This window comes from Sorghum bicolor, chromosome 6 (assembly GCF_000003195.3).
Source record: "Sorghum bicolor cultivar BTx623 chromosome 6, Sorghum_bicolor_NCBIv3, whole genome shotgun sequence".
Classification (NCBI taxonomy): domain Eukaryota; kingdom Viridiplantae; phylum Streptophyta; class Magnoliopsida; order Poales; family Poaceae; genus Sorghum; species Sorghum bicolor.
Window position 1 is genome coordinate 14,539,126 of NC_012875.2, and position 17,681 is coordinate 14,556,806.

Sequence of the window (17,681 nt, forward strand, 5' to 3'; positions counted from 1 at the left end):
TCAATATGTTAGATTATCCTAGAGTACTGTGCTAGTATCTCCTTGGTTCCTGTGTATGTGCTATTTACTCCTAATTACTCAGTTGTACGCCACCCTATGTGGCTAGAGTAAACTGGCCCCTTGGGCCTCTATATATGTGTAACTCCTCTGTAATCTCATTCAATTAATCTAAGCCAGTCGGCATTCTGCCTTCATGGTATCATAGACCTACGATCAGGGTCCCGTGCCCCGTGCCGACCCTCTGCTTCCGCTCCCCTCCCGGCGTTCGCGCCCTCTTCCCCTCTCTCTCTCGGCGTTTGCGCCATGGCTGGCACCGACGGCTCCAGCACCAGCGCCTCTGCTGCTGCCATCACCGCCGCCAACGCAGCCCAACTGCGCGACGCTGCCCTCGCAGCCGCCCAGCGCCTCGAGGACGAGGCCTCTGCTGCCCGCGCGGCCAACGACGATCGGGCTGCCCAACTCCAGCAGGAGGCGGCCCTCCTCAAGTCCGCCGCCGCCGCCCAGGATCGGGTTCGCGCCGCCGCTGACGCCCTCTCCCAAGGAGCGCGCGGAGGCCGACGCCCTGAAAGCGCAGGCGGCCGAAATCCGCGAAAGACTTCGTCTGGAGGCCCCACGCGACACTGAGGAGGAGGAAGACGAGCGCTCTGTCTCCTCTAAGGCCACTGCTATCACGCACCTGCACAATCAGGCCTGCGCGGTGCAGAACGTCAAGTACCTCATTCCCATCGTCCTCGATCTCAAATCCCCTCACTACTCCAAGTGGCGTGGGTACCTTCTCCTCGCCCTCGGCAGGTACTCTCTGAAGGATCACGTTCTCAGCGATGAGTCCCGCCCCACCGACCCTGCCTGGTATCGCATGGATGGTGTGGTCGTCTCGTGGATTTTCAACAGCATCTCCACCGACCTCCTCGACATCATCCACGCGCACGACGGCGTCACTGCTCGGGTGGCCTGGCTTGGGATTGCGGAGCAATTTCTGGGCAACCGCGAGTCCAGGGCGCTACTTCTTGATGCTGAATTCCGCAATCTCTCCCAGGGCGAACTCTCTGTTGATGACTACTGTCGCAAGATGAAGGGCATGGCCGACGCCCTTGCCGATCTCGGTGAACCCGTCAATGATCGGACCCTTGTCCTCAATGTATTGCGGGGCCTCAATGAGCGTTTTCAATTCATGGCTCAACTCATCACTCGACAGAAGCCATTCCCCCTGTTTACTGATGTCCGTGCTGATCTTCGTCTGGCCGAGCTGAACATGGTGCAGCCCTCAGCGGCCCCTACTGCCCTCCTTGCCTCCTCAAGCAAGCAGTCCTCTACAGCACCAGCCCCCAGTCCTGCTCCTCAGCGCACTTCATCAGTGCCTTCATCCGGTGGAGGTCCTTCAGGCAACAATTATGGTGCTGGTCGTGGCCGGCGTCGCCGTGGCGGGCGCAACCAGGGCGGCCAACAGGGCTATTCAGGCGGCCAGCAGGGACACTCAGGTGGTCAGCAGGGACACTCAGGCAGCCAGCAGTGGCCGTCCCTCTACAACCCTTGGACCGGGTCCATTCATATGTGGCCCGGAACCACACCTGGCGGCCCCCGTCCTCCTCCAGCACGCACTGACTCTCCTCAGCAGCACGCCATGATGACTGGCGTTCAGCCTCCAGGGTACTTGCCTCCTCCAGGGACAGGCTCCTACTCCCCGGCGCTGCTACCCACTCCTCCGGCATGGACTCCCTGGACTCCTCAGTCCCTCGCCCAGGCTTTCAGCACCGTCTCGCTCAATCCGCCGAGCAACACGGACTGGGTTTTCGACTCCGGTGCCTCTTCCCACGTCGCCTCCGATCCCGGTATTGTTACCCCCACTTTCTCCTCCTTTCCCTCCTCCATTGTGGTGGGCAACGGCGCCACACTTCCTGTTATTGGCACCGGCTACGCCACAATTCCTGGACCATTTCGCCTTAACAATGTTCTTCTTGCTCCCGGCATCGTTAAGAACCTCTTATCAGTTCGTCAATTTACTATTGATAATCATGTTTCTATCGAGTTTGACCCTTCGTATTTCTGTAAAGGATCTTCGTACCAAGGACGTCCTCCTTCGATGTAACAGCTCGGGGCCCCTCTACACCTTGCAGCTACCTTCGACGTCCTCTGCTCCCTGCGTCCTTGTCGCCACTCCTTCGTCGTCCATCTGGCACCGCCGCCTCGGTCACCCCGGCAAGGCGGCCCTTCAGCACCTTGCTCACTCTTCATCGATCGCCTGCCCTCAGCCTGCAGATGATCAACTATGTCATGCCTGCCAGCTAGGACGCCATGTGCGCCTTCCTTTTTCCGTTTCTTTGTCAAGGGCTTCCAAACCCTTTGATTTAATACATTGTGACCTATGGACGTCACCTGTTCCAAGTGTTTCTGGATTTAAATATTATCTAGTTATCCTCGATGATTTTTCTCATTTTTTGTGGACCTTTCCACTTCGCCTTAAATCTGATACTTTTCCAACTATTTCTAATTTCTTTGCTTATGCCCGTACTCAGTTCGGGTGTCACATCAAATCTGTCCAATGTGACAATGGTCGCGAATTTGACAATTCTGTCTCCCGCGCCTTCTTTCTCACCCACGGTGTCTCCCTTCGCATGTCATGTCCGTACACTTCTCAACAAAATGGAAAGGCTGAGCGCATCCTCCGCACCACCAACAACATCATCCGCACGCTTCTCATTCAAGCGTCCATGCCCCCCTCTTACTGGGCCGATGCCCTCTCCACCGCCACCCATGTCCTTAACCGCCTCCCCACCAAAACTCTAAACATGACCACTCCCTTCTTCGCTCTTCATGGTACCCTTCCCTCCTACCATGACCTTCGAGTCTTTGGGTGCACCTGCTATCCCAATCTCACTGCCACCACAGCCCACAAACTTGCTCCCCGTTCCACTCTATGTACCTTCCTCGGTTACTCCTCCGATCACAAAGGCTACCGGTGCCTCGATCTTTCTTCCAATCGGGTCATTATCTCTCGTCATGTTATCTTTGATGAGATGACCTTCCCCTTCTCTGGGCACCGGACCACAGCCCCTCATGAGCTTGATTTTCTAACTAACGATGGGCCCCTGTCAACTTTCTCTTCTCCTGCAGGTACATTTGTACACCCCACGCAGCAGGCCACGGCTGCGGCTGGGTTGCCTGACGATGACGATGATCCGGTGCCGCTCCTGCCCCCCATCCGGGCTGGGCCAGCACCCCGGTCCTCTCCTATGGCACAGCCGCCACGGTCTTCCCAGGAGCCCCCAGCAGCACCTCCTGCAGCACCTTCTGCGCCCACAATACTGCCCCAGGCAGCAGCCCCAGCACCCACTGCTTCACCCGTGCAACCTATACCAGCAGCCTTCCACAAGCCGCCAGTCACCCAAGTTTATTCTCGGCGTCCTCCACCAGCTGCTCCACCACCATCACAGCCTATACCAGCAGCCTTCCACAAGCCGCCAGTTACCCAAGTTTATTCTCGGCGTCCTCCACCAGCTGCTGCTCCACCACCATCACCGCCAGCTGCTGCTCCACGCCGCTCCACATTCATCCCCTCACCAAGATTCGTCAAAGATGCCCCCCCTGCTGGTGCTGTACCTATTCCTCCGGTCGACAACAATCATGGCATGATGACTCGTGGGAAGTCTGGATACATTCAGCCTCGCATCCTCCACGCCGAGGCTCTTTCTCCAATTCCCCGGACCTGTCGCGATGCCCTTGCAGATCCTCACTGGCGTCGCGCCATGGAAGATGAATATGCAGCCCTCATGGAGAACCACACCTGGGATCTTGTTCCTCGCCCCGACAAGGCCAACGTGGTCACTGGCAAGTGGATTTTCAAACATAAATTTCATGCTGACGGCTCCCTAGAAAGATATAAGGCTCGTTGGGTTCTTCGCGGATTTACTCAACGCCCCAGCATTGATTATGACGAGACATTCAGCCCCGTTGTGAAACCCGCCACTGTCCGTACAGTTCTCACCATAGCTCATTCTCGGGACTGGGCGATTCATCAACTCGATGTCAAGAATGCATTTCTTCATGGGACCCTTTCAGAAACTGTATACTGCTCACAGCCAACAGGATTTGATGACTCTGCCCTTCCTCAGCACGTTTGCAGACTTAACAAATCACTTTATGGCTTGAAGCAGGCCCCCCGTGCCTGGTACAGCCGTTTTGCCTCTTTCCGGCTCTCCCTGGGCTTCAGTGAAGCAAGATCAGATACCTCACTATTCATTTACCGTCGGGATACAGAGATTGTTTACCTGCTGCTCTATGTGGACGATATTGTTCTCACTGCCTCTTCCCAGCAGCTCCTCCGCCGGGTCATTGATGCTCTGATGAAGGAATTCGCCATGAAAGATCTTGGCCCTCTCCATCACTTTCTTGGCATGGCAGTTCAGCGACAAGGCGACTCCTTATTCCTCTCCCAACGTCAGTATGCTCTGGACATTCTGGCCCGCCATGGCATGAGTGGTTGCAAACCTTGTTCCACTCCGGTGGATACATGTGCCAAAGTATCTGCTGATGAAGGTTCTCCTCTTGCTGATCCTACAGACTACCGCAGCCTTGTAGGCGCGCTTCAGTACTTGACATTCACCAGGCCTGACATTGCTTATGCAGTCCAGCAAGTGTGTCTCTACATGCACAGCCCTCGGGAGATTCACCTTGTTGCTGCCAAAAGGATCCTTCGTTATCTCTAGGGTACTGTTGACCATGGCCTCATCATCCCTCGGACTTCTTCATCACAGCTGGTTGTTTATACTGATGCTGACTGGGCTGGCTGCCCAGACACACGCCGCTCCACCTCTGGTTACGCCGTATTCCTTGGTGGCAGCCTCGTCTCCTGGTCCTCCAAACGGCAGCCCACCGTCTCCCGTTCCAGCGCGGAGGCTGAATACCGGGCTGTCGCCAACGGCGTCGCTGAGGCTACTTGGCTGCGGCAACTTCTCCAGGAACTACATCAGCCCCTTACCTCCGCCTGCCTAGTCTACTGCGACAACGTCAGTGCGGTTTACCTCTCCACCAACCCCGTTCAACATCAGCGCACCAAGCATGTGGAGATCGACCTTCACTTCGTCCGTGAACGTGTTGCCATTGGTGCTGTCCGCGTGCTACATGTTCCAACCACTTCCCAGTTCGCTGATGTTTTCACCAAGGGTCTACCCACTTCGGTGTTTCAAGATTTTCGCTCCAGTCTGAATGTCCGCAGCTGCGACGTTCCGACTGCGGGGGGGTGTTAGATTATCCTAGAGTACTGTGCTAGTATCTCCTTGGTTCCTGTGTATGTGCTATTTACTCCTAATTACTCAGTTGTACGCCACCCTATGTGGCTAGAGTAAACTGGCCCCTTGGGCCTCTATATATGTGTAACTCCTCTGTAATCTCATTCAATTAATCTAAGCCAGTCGGCATTCTGCCTTCACAATATAAAGAATACATCATGTCAGTTTTCCACTGAATAGTTAAACAGCAGTATTTTATCATGAAAATCACAAACGATCAGGCAAAACTAGCGAAGGGAGTAAACAAGGAAAACAATACATAATCAAAACTCTACTGTCAAGGTGAATAAAATAGCCATAGATTTCATATTCATGTACCCACAACAGAGAAAGGTATCATTCTTGAAATGACTGAAGAGTTTTCAAGTTAAGAACTTCTGATACAAAGAATCTTAGGTGGGATGGGATACTTCAAAGTGCAACCTGGTTTCTGGTTGGCCAGTTCTCATAGGCTGACATGGGACCGGAGCAGGAAATACAAATGGGAGGCACAAAATTGTCCGGTGGCAGAGCATGCTGAGGCATGAGTACACCAGGGTTCCAGGGCAAAGTATAATTACATACTCCATATGATATTCCTCCTTAATTGCAATTAATATGCATCCTCTCAAATCGTGGTAAGGCCCTAACATGTAGCTACTTACAGCAATCTGTCTAAGGAATAGGATACACAAATCTCAACACCTGGAATAGTCTTAACAAACTGGTACAGCAAGCAAATTCTTAACCATTTGTTGATTGTTGTGATCATGTGAAGATGAGGTTGGTTATATAAGCTTGGCTGGTGCTAGCACCCGGCATAGTTGCACCTCCCCATTTCCCCGTATTGCCTCTTGTTGTGCTACACTAACTATTAACCAAAGCTAGTTGCATAATATTAGCACTACCAACCAAATAGCAGGAAGTGTTATCAGAAAACTGGTGCAAGGGTTAACAAGAGAGAAAGCAGACACGATAGCATTGATTTCAAAAGGAAGAACCATATGATTATTCAACATCAAAAGAAAAATACCACCACAGATGAAAAATAAACTTTCATCCAGTCAAATCTATTAGATTAATAGAAATCATCAAACCAAAGCAATTGAATATTTCATGGAAAAAAAAGGAATATTGATATTAATAATAGTACTCTCCTCTGTCCACAAAAGGATGCAATTCTCACTTTTCAAGGAGTCAAATGATTTGAAGTTTGACTAAAGCTATATAAAGAAGTACTAACATTTATGATGCAAAATAAGTACCATTAAATTAATTATGAAATATACTTTCGTAGTAAACCTAGTTGGAGACAAATGTTAAATCTATTCACTATAAACTTGGTCAAAGTTAAGCTAGTTTGACTTGCACAAATCCAATAGTTGCATCCTTTTGTGGACAGAGGGAGTATTATATTAAACTATTAATCAACAGTAATCCTTTGCTGACCTCATTTTTGCACTTTAGCTTGTAGTAAGGTTCTCGAAATGAGCAGACAAAGCTGTTATCAATCCTAATCTGCACCAGCAAATAACTAGGAAACATCATTACCAAAGAACCAAATGATACTCAGAAATCTAAAGAAGATAACAGCTATGCATAGACAAAGGCAGTACTTGTGCATGATGCAGGTCTGGCTCAATGTGCTTCCTAAACAATGGAAATATACTGTCAATCAGATAGTCCAATGAGCAAGAATCTCCAATATCATGCTGAACTTTAGAAAGCAGGCTAAAATGAACACCACCAACCTGAAACTCATATGCAACTTGTATGGTTACATAACAGGTAATATTATTGTTCTGCGAGAATGTAAGTCTCAAAAAAATAACTTATAGAAAGTAAGCAATTATCATGTTTACCACAGCAACCCGGATGTCAAGCAATGATCGTAGTGTTGAATGCAGAGCATAAGCACCATCGACAATCACCTAGAAGAACTTGTATCAGAAGACATGTTAAAGATTTTGTAGAAGTATAGCATGTATTGCTGAGATATTGCACCACTCCAGATGAAGAAATCCTCAGTTGTCTCCATCCAGTGTGTTTCTTCTCTTGAAAATCAACTAGTGGCACCATTGTATCTTTACCCTTCACAAGATCCTGCTCAATAGACATGACTGTAAGGGCACTTATCAACACCAAAAAAAATAGGCAGAGTTATCAATAAAATTTGTGCAATTAACACCTGAACTAAACAAATGGCATACAATTAAAATTGCAGAATTAGCATCTGATATATTGAGCCAATCAATTGTGCTAAGTCTCCTAACAAAAGCAAGCGTTACTTTTACAAACTTTGGACAAATCTACAACTATGCATATAAGGCCCTGTTTGGCAGAGCTCTAGCCCTAGGAAATCTGATTTCCTAGACCTGGTCACATGTAGCTCTAGAAAATCATAGATCTAGAGCTGCAGGCATGTTAAGTTCATTTACATGGCTCATTAGATCAAATAAAAATATTTAAACCACTCTAATTTAATCTACAAACTATAGATGCAGCATAGATCTCGGCTATGTAACACGGATACGCCAGGGAGGTGCCATATCTTGGAGCTAGAGCAGTGCCAAACGGGCCCTACAGGTCAAGTGGCAAACCATCACTGTAAAATACCAAAACCATGGGTAGCAAGTCTACCAACATTTTCAAAAGCTAAAACATTACAAAGCCATGGTAGGGTTGGGGATGTCAAATTTTGCACAAGCTAGACATTTCCATGTTCCAATATACTAATTTAGAGATTTGAAGCATTATAAATTCACAGGCTATTAGATCAGAACCAAGGGGACTGGATTTTACATATACTGGCACCAATATTTATTTGGTGATGATGCACATAAGTTCCCGGTGAAGATAACACTGTTAACACTTTATTTATCTCTATCAGATAAATAACAATAAGAAACCCTAAAATGCTTCAGAAAAAGACAATATTCAAGCCTAAATGTCATCATTACCATTGTGTGTAATCAGCCTTATTAAGGAAACTGCAAAGATCTAATACAAGAATAAGACATACCCTTCTAATTCAGTTGCATGTAATCATTATTTATCAGTTGGCTAATAGTTGAAAAGCAAAGGTTCAATTTGTTTTTCCCTTCGCAGTCAATGACTAGAGAATCATAACCAAAGTCCAAAAGGCTGTTAAATTGTCAAGTAACCATCAACTAGTCATATAGCAAAACCTTTTACCCCAAATTCAGCAAATGTGACCCTATGCGGACACGGTTTTATCATTCAAATCAAATTCATAAAGGACTGGAAGAAATTGACAGCAAAACGAAAAACATTGGACACTTCAGTTTCGGCAAACAAGTCCACTCCCCCAACCCAAAATTAGTTAGCCCTACCAATGGTACAATCGACAAGAACATTAAATCCCACCATTTCTCAACAGACCCTGGCCCGTCATTAAAGCAATCAGCTCGTGAGCATCGAACCAATCCCACACAAATCCCAACGGGTCGTGAAGAGCAAGACCGAGACCCAACCTGGAGGTTGCGAGCAAGTGAGTCGAAATCGATGGCGTCGACGTCGCTGCTGCCGTCGTCGCCACCAGCTACTGTGCGGTAGTCCTCCATGGAGACGATCACGACGCACCCTAGAACCGACGCCACCTTCTCAGCCAAGCTGCGCAGCACAAAGCCACCAAATAGCAGTTAGCAACAACAAATCACCAACCGTCCCTAAAAATGGCGCGATTAAACGAAGGGGAACGGATGACACAGCCGCCGACCTGGTCTTGCCGGAGCCGGTGGGTCCGCCGATGCCGACGGTAACGACGTGACCGTCCTTGCGCGCACGCAGCTCCTGGATCGCCTTCACGAGGAGGTAGTACCCGCGGTCGAAGGACTGAGGAAAGAGGTAGAGGAAGGGATTAGAACATTAGGTCGACGAATGGATGATGAGAGGAAGAGGAGACGAGAGGGAGAGGGTTTACCACGTGGAGGGGGAGGGATTGGAGGATGGAGGAGGATGCAGCGGCGGAGCCGGAGGACGGAGAGGGAGGGGAGGAGGTATGATGGAGGAGGAAATCGCGGCCGCCGGCCTCGAGGCAGCGCTGCACGAGGTCGGCGTCCATGGTGACGCCGACGAAGGTGGAGTGCGGAGGAAGAAAGGAACGGAGAAGTGTTTGTTGCTCTTATTTTTTTTAGATTAGAAAATTGAGGAAGTGTTTGTTACTTGTAAGTTTTTTTTACTAGAACTGGCCTGCTTGACGGTACATATGGTTCTTGTTTAGGCCTCGTTTAGTTTCGGTTTTTATTTTGGGTACTTTAGCATTTTCATTTTTATTTGGTAAATTTATTCAATTATGAATTAACTATACTTAAAAGATTCATCTTGTGATTTACAGACAACTTATACAGTTAGTTTTTATTTTCGTCTATATTTAATGCTCGATACAGTGCCACGAGATCCGATGTGACGGGGAATCTTGAAAAGTTTTTGGTTTTTAGGTGAACTAAAGAAGACCTTAGATGCCAAAAGTTTTTGAAGTTTGACATTGTAACACTTTTATTTGTATTTGACAATTACTCTCTCTATCTCAAATTACAAGTCATTCCAAAAATTTTGGAGAGTCAAAACATCTCAAATTTGACCAAATTTTTATGATAGAATAATAACATTTATGATATCATTAGGTTCTTTATTAATTATATTTTTATAGTATTATCGATGCCATAAAACTTTATAAAATTTTTTATATATTTTTTGTCAAACTTGAGATGCTTTGACTCTCCAAGATTCTTGTAATGACTTACAATTTGGTATAGATGGAGTATTGTACAACCATAGACTAACGAGGCTCAAAAGATTCATCTCGCAAAGTACAGGTAAATTATGTAATTGGTTATTTTTTTATCTATATTTAATACTCCATGCATACGTCCAAAGATTCGATGTGATAGAAAATCTTGTAAACTTTTTGGAATTTTAGGTGCATCTAAACAAGGCCATGGTCATGTAGCCCGAGACCCGTTGGCTCGGCCTGAGGCCTGGTGTTTTGGCACGGCCTGCCCTAGTGTTTTAGCATGGCCTAGCCTAGTAACCAACGGGCCCGAGATGGCATGGCCTAGGAGAGCAAGCCATGCTTGGACCGTACCCTAGGCACACGGCACGGTCTACGCACGACACACTCTAATGATAAGCATGATGGCGGATCGGCCTGTTAACAGCCTCATCCCCTCCTAAACCCAAACTTGTTTGTTCTTTTCCTCTCCACCGCGTAGTTTCTCATGCGCCACAGTCATAGCTTGCACGTACGTCCTTCCCCATGCGACCACGCTGTAGTCTTAGGACTCATAGCTCACGGCCTCGCGCGGACGAACCCTTGCCTTCTCCCCGATGGGTTTCTTCCTTGTCTCCTCCGCTCGCCACCTTCCTCATGCTTGTCTTCGTGAGTTCGCATGAGCACCGAGCACAGCATCATAGGACCGACGCGCGGCCCTAGCCTCACGCGCAGTTGCACAATGCTCACCTCCCTCCATGCTTGATGCCTTCTTCCTCGGCTCCTTGCCTCTATGTCGATGAAGGTGGCGGTGGAACGGCACTCTCTCAGCTACATGCCTCGGGCACCTGGGCTCCTCCTCCCTCTCTTTGTGAGTTGGCATATGTTGGGCCTTGGGCCGACATGGCCCACCAAAATTGTTGTGCCTAACAAGCTAGCACGGCACGAAAAACAACCCACAGGGCCATGCTTGGCCCAAAGGCTAGGCACGAAGCACGTAGCAACACGACCCGTGATGGCCCGACCCCCACCGAGCCATGTTGGTCTGTTGTCCATCTATACTTGACAGGTTGGGACAAGGCTAAGCTGTACCGGAAAGGACCGGTGGGCTAGAGTCCAGTACGAAGAATCACATCGAATATTTGAGCATCTACTCAGGCCTATTTAGTTTCCCACATAAAAACTTTGCACCCATCTCATCAAATCTTTGGACATATACATGGAGCATTAAATGTAGACAAAAAACTAATTGCATAGTTTTGTTGTAAAATCTTAAGACAAATCTTTTAAGCCTAATTAGTCCATGACTAGCCATTATTGCTACAGTAACCTACATGTGCTAATGACAATTAATTAGGCTTAATAAATTTGTCTCGTAGTTTTTAGGTGAGCTATGTAATTTGTTTTTTGATTTGTATTCAAAAATCCCTCCTAATATCCTTCCGACATATCCGATGTGACACCCAAAATTTTTCTTCTCGCAAACTAAACAAGGCCTCAATAATCTTATCATAAAAATATAGAATTTTGCAACTTCAAAACATATTAGGAAGAATAAAAAAGTCGTCTCCAAAAATTTCTAATGTTCCATCTCAAAAAAAAATCAAAATTGGATGGATTCTAAGATTTGTGATGTTTTGTATTACGAACCTCCTAAATTTTTTCTATACCTGTTTAAGCCTTGTTGTCAGATCTTTCTCTCTTACACTTTTCTCACATGGAGCCTTGTCTTTCCTTATTTTTGTTTCCCACTCTCTTTTTCTCACGCTTGCAACGGTGCGTGTGTGTGAAAGGATCAAGATGCCCAAGAGGGGGTGAATTGAACTAATTTTAAAAAATAATACGCTAATTAAAACCTATTAGCCCATTTTTACCCCTTGATACCTAAAGTGTGTTTCCTAGTAATTCTACTAGGATAAAAGTTTTACACCCTAGGTTCCAATCCTATTCTAGCATGGCAATTCTAGTAATATAAAGATAAAAAATGAAATGATTGACAGTAAATGCTCAAGGTAAAGAGGAAAGGAATGCCACGATGTTTTCTCGAGGTATCAGAGAGTCGTCACTCCCCACTAGTCCTTGTTGGAGCACTCGTGCAAGGGTGTAGCTCCCCCTTATCCATGTAAAGATCAAGTGCTCTCTACAAACTGATTTCTTGTCACTCTGATGCAATGAATCATCCAAAACTGCTCACATGATGAGTTGGGTCATCCACAAGCTTCGCCAGATGATCACCGAGCTCCCAATCACCACCAAGCTATCTAGGTGATGGCGATTACCACGAGTAACAAGCACAAACTCTCACTTGACCACAACAAGCCTAATGATAAAGATGGATGCACACTTGCTACTCTCTATGCATTAATGAGGTCCTTAATCCTAGATTATCAAATCAGAAACACCTCACTAGGCTCTTACACTCCCTTGCTCTCAAATGGTTGCTTTAGCTGAACAAATAGGCAAGAGAGATGCTTTGGACGAGTAGGAGTTGTATTTATAGGGCAAGCCTTCAAATCCAACCGTTACCCTCCGACTCAACATGTGTCGGGTCATTGTTGATGGTCCTTAACATCAACATTATACCTTTAGTTAATGCACAACATAATGACCAAAGAGTTATTACTACATAGTTGTAGGGTTTATTCTGATAAGTTCCACGAGTTGTGTTGCTCTCACCTCTTTTGTAGGATTATTGATATTTCACCACATAAAAGTATCTCAAATTATGAAACAGAACACACCATTGTGAAGAGCTCGTTGTGGTGATTGAAACGGACATATCATTTGCTATATTTGGAGTCCCAATGAGAGAGTCCCCAATGGATATGCCTAAGAATTCTCTGGAATACTATAGAGGCATCACCAAGCAAAAGTTTTATGGACTAACATGACAATTTCCACATCTTTAGTGATTTGTGAATTTTTGGGGATAAAAACAGAATAATCTAAGGAAGAGTAGGATCTAGGGAACTGAAAGATCCAAATGGCTAGAGGGGGGGGGGGTGAATAGCCTATTTAAAATTTCTACAAACTTCAACTAGACAAGTTGATTAGTAAAACAAATGGCGAAGCTATTCTAGCACTAGCACAACTAAGCTATGCAAGCCACCTACACAAGTCTAGCAAGAAAGCTAAACACTAAGTTACTACAAGAAAGCACAACTAGACGCTAGATACACTCTTTAACAAGATAGCTAAGCTAAACAAGCTACACAACTAGCAAGGTATGCACATAAGTAAAGGAGAGGGGAGTGATTGTTATACCAACGTCGTAGAGTAGATATATAACCAATCAATCAATCACAATTACAAGAGAATCCTTGGCAAGAGATGACACAAGATTTTTTACCGAGGTTCACTTGCTTCCCGGCAAGCTAGTCCTCGTTGTGGCGATACACCCACTTGATGGATCACGAGCTAATTGGCAATCCAAAGCCAAACCCTCAGCGAGTGCTGGGGTTTAAACCCAAATGAAAACATGAATACACACTAGTATAGGGTTTAAACTGACAATTTCCACGAGTTTTGCATATTCTATGATTTTTAGGGATTATTTCAGAAAATGCTGAAAAGAGGGATTAAGGTGCTAATTCGCCACGAAACTTATCCGCAACGGAAGGAGGACACTAGAGGGATCAGGAAGACTCTAGAAGACTCTTGGAGCAAGGGGACCGGCTGAGACCCGGCCCCACCCTGGTGTCGCCCGGACCCCTATAGTTAGGGTTTGGCCTCTCCTTCTAGAAGCTTCCTCCACCGCCTTTGAGGAGTCATCTCGGCCGCTCGTTAAGTCGGTTTGATCCAACGGCGCACGTGCACCCCACCAGACTATAAATAGAGGGGCAGACCCCCCTCCTAGAACACAACCCCAGATTCAATTCATTCCTTTTGCTTCATTTATCAAGAGTAGTTAGAAGTTAGGGTTTCTAGAGACTAGAAGTAGAGCTCTAGTTCTTCAAGTTCTTAGTATAGGCATCTAGCGAGGTTCAAGTAGAGATCGGGCGCTCCGCTCGGGATTCCAAATCTATCTTCTAGAAATTGGTAATATTATCTTGTATTTCATTATGACTTTGCTCTACTTCAATATATTGCTATTTATTCGGTTCTTAGTTTATTCTAGTTGCATATTCGATATAGATGTGGTTTATGATGATTATTGTTGTATGATCGTAAAGCGCTTGATTCAGTACTCGAGTGAGTCAGTTGGTGCACAGTATGTAGACGTGGTGTCTAGATATTTTATGTACCAACGGAGGCACCCTAACGTGCTAGGTCGTGTGGTAGTCCGCGTAGGTGACAACTGTGTTGGTTTCTCTGTAGTCCACCCCCATACGTAGGACTAGCAGAGCACGGTCGCGAAGGAGGTGACGGTTGCGTCTTAAAATCCTCATTAGTTGATGCTCCTTATGATGTTTTCTGAGTTTATCACACTATAGATGAAAATGTGTAGCATGGCGTAGGCTGTAGACTTTATAGTAGTAATTACATAGATTTCATTTATTTTAATATCATGGTTGTCTTGCTACATTAGTGAGTCTTTATTTTTCTATCTCTAGAATACCGTTTACTTCATTACTCAGTTATTATTTATTATTTATCATATTTTATCGATTAGCTATGCTAAAGCATTAGTACTATTGGTTATGATAGATTTACATAATTATAATTTTCTTAGTTCATATAAAATCACCAAAGCTTAATAGATATAATGTTGCTTTATCCTTTTAGCATAAAATAAATCAACGATACTCGGAATACTTCCTGAGTGAAATACTGCAACGGGAGAATTATCTGTGCACTTGTCGATATATTCTATTTAGAGTTATCCTTGGCTTTGGCATCATGTTAGGGATGACAACTTAATATGAAGTGATGCTAAAAATACCAATAAGCATTTCTGGCGCCGTTGCTGGGATGATAGTTTTATTTATTAGGATAATTTCACAAGGATTTATTGATTAGCTAGAATTTTATACTTTTTAGAATTTTGTACTAGTAAATCTTTCATAGAACCATTCATAGGGAATCAACGTTTAAATATCTTTAGGACATTGTTTTTTGCTTTAAACAGACTTACCTATGTTTTATGTAGCAATTCTTTATAGGGTAAGTGCAGGATTGGTTGTAGAATTTTAAGTCTTATCACGAACAACCATAGGAAGGAGGGTCTTACATCATTTTGAGAAGCGATGGCTGAGAAGACTCTGCATGAATTCTATGCTCCAAGCACTGAGAATATTCGCGCAGGTCCAACGTTAACCTTGGAGAATATGATTATGAGATCAAGCTAAGCCTCATCAAAATAGTGCAACTTATCATATTCAATGGAAAGAAGGATGAAGATGCAATTGCACATTTACATAATTTTCTGGAGATTGGCAATACCATTTGACATTCCAGGCATTCCTCAAGATGTCTCGTTTGTTTCCTTTCTCATTAGAAGGAAGAGCGAAGCAGTGATTTTATCAGAGTAAAGATCAATTCAAGACATGGAGAGAATGTTTGAAGGCTTTCCTAGAGAAGTTTTTCCCAATAGGCAGAACAAATATCCTACGAGGGAAGATTTCAGAATTTCAGCAGGAGAAAGGTGAACCTATTCCAGAAGCATGGGAGCGTTTTCAAGGATACATATCAGACTGCCCGCATCATTAAATGGAGAAGTGGTTGCTCATGTAGACATTCTACCATGGACTAATTCAGAGGTCATGTGAGCAATTGGATGCCACTGCTGAAGGATCATTTATGTCACTCACCCCTGGAAGAGCTGAAGTTATTATGGCAAAGATGGAAGAAAATCAGAATTGGACATTTAGCACTTAGACATGCCATCTCTACCCCTAAAAAACCAATACAAGGGACGTCAACACCACTCCAAACTTCCTCTTCAACATGCCCGCCCTCCACTCCCGAGGCTTCCTGTCACCAGCGCCCTTCAACGTGCCCGCACTCCTCTTCAATGTGCCCGCACTCCACTCCCGCCGGCGCCCTTCCCCTGCTTCCTATCGCCGCACGACGGTGCCATAGTGGCGAGCGCTCTAACCTCCTAACAGACTCGCCTAGCACTCCCATGACACGCCGCAGGCTGCCTACTCGTCGTCCGCGCCGCTCGCCGTCAGCAACTCAGTACAGAGTCACCACCGTGTGCCGAAGAAGACGGTGACCCTCTGCCTGCCGTCGTCGGGGTCCAGCTCGTCCTTGGGCTTGGCGACGAGCGGGCGTGGCCGCGCGGGGCGGGGAGGAGAGGCGGACGAGCAGGGTAACAAGAACAACCGACGAGCACGACGAGCGAGGTGATGAGCAGCAGCAGTAGGTGGCGGTTCTCCGCGAGCGAGGATGCCCAGTGCGTCCTGACCCTGCCCTCGGGGTCAGCATCACCGCCGTCACCATCGGGGTCCGGCTCGTCCTTGGACTTGGCAGCGAGCGGGCACGGCTGCGCTGCCTGTGCCACGATCGTGCTGGGCGGGGAGGAGACGTGAACGAGCAGGCGCAGCCGACGAGCACGGTGACTTGGCGGCGAGCAGGCGCGGCTGCGCCGCCTGTGCCGCGGCTGTGTTGGGCGGGGAGGAGACGCAGACGAGCAGGCGCAGCCGATGAGCACGGCGAGCAAGGTGGTGAGCAGCAGCAGCGCGGTTCTCCGATTCATCTGCGGATGAGCAGCGGCGAGCGTGTGGAGGATCTAGAGGGGGCGAGCGAAGGGGCGGAGCCACGGAGGTGAGGCGTTCTCCAATTCATCTATGTTTTTTTTGTTGGCAAGAGGCGGATGTTGTGGACGACATCGCCGGCAGATGGATAAGGTGGTGCGGCATGCACTTTATTTTTCTTATTTAGTTGGCCCCACAGAAAAGCTGACTGTTGGTGTGTCCTTTACTCAGGCTACATACATCTCTTCATCATTTTTGCTTTGATTCTTTGTAGTCGATCTTTGCCTGATGGACATAGAAAAAAATAGCAGTGCACACACTCCTTTTGGAGACCTGACTAATACTACCAATGCGGGTAAGTAGAGAGACACATACGACAGATTCATGCATTTGGCTGTCACGATAAGTACATCTACTTGTTATATTATAGACCAGAAAGTCAAAGTGCATCCAATTCAAGGATACGAGTCAATGACCCTAAGGAACCTAAAAGGCAAAGAGAAAGAGACCGTATGGTTCCTTTTTTAGTTCGGACATGTGGTCTTATTGATAGTTTGCAAAGACAATATGATGCCATAATAATGAATGTCAATGTTTTATTGTGTAGGTCAACCCATAAACAATATTGTAGATGACGGGAGTGTTGACTTAACTAATAAAACACCTCAACCCAATCCAGGTGTTACAAGACCAGTAGAAATATTAAGAACATCATTTTCATCGAACGACATGAATAAAGTTGATTGTGTTACCCCTACACCCTCTGCTGTCAAACCATGTACGCAAATCTATACTATAATGGACCAATTCAAATTATACTCAGTCTACCCAAGAAATTGTCCCCCGCTGAGATAACCTATTCTTCGTCCACACAAAATTGTGCACCCAGAAAACCACCCACGTTAGAATTAACGATCTAGATCTATTTTGATGAGGCTTCATTACGATTGTGTGACCCGTCAGCTGCTCGAGGAATTGCCTTTAAGGTTTGCGGTCAGTCCTTATCTCTTCTTTTGATCTCCATCCACGCAGCATTGCAGAGGATAA

At 46.4% G+C, this 17,681-nt stretch overlaps 1 protein-coding gene across 3 annotated transcripts in view; it reads right to left on the reverse strand.

Annotated features, from left to right (window-relative positions):
- LOC8086455 overlaps positions 1–9,441 on the reverse strand; it is a 61,058-nt gene extending 51,617 nt beyond the window's left edge. For all 3 annotated transcript variants that reach the window (XM_021462763.1, XM_021462764.1, XM_021462762.1), the window contains exons 1-7: positions 9,208–9,441; positions 9,004–9,119; positions 8,759–8,897; positions 7,269–7,367; positions 7,127–7,195; positions 6,881–7,015; positions 6,714–6,782 (exon numbers count right to left, since the gene is read on the reverse strand). In XM_021462763.1, the coding sequence (XP_021318438.1) occupies positions 6,714–6,782; positions 6,881–7,015; positions 7,127–7,195; positions 7,269–7,367; positions 8,759–8,897; positions 9,004–9,119; positions 9,208–9,348 (768 nt within the window). In that variant the 5' untranslated portion in view covers positions 9,349–9,441. The remainder of the gene's footprint in view (positions 1–6,713; positions 6,783–6,880; positions 7,016–7,126; positions 7,196–7,268; positions 7,368–8,758; positions 8,898–9,003; positions 9,120–9,207) is intronic.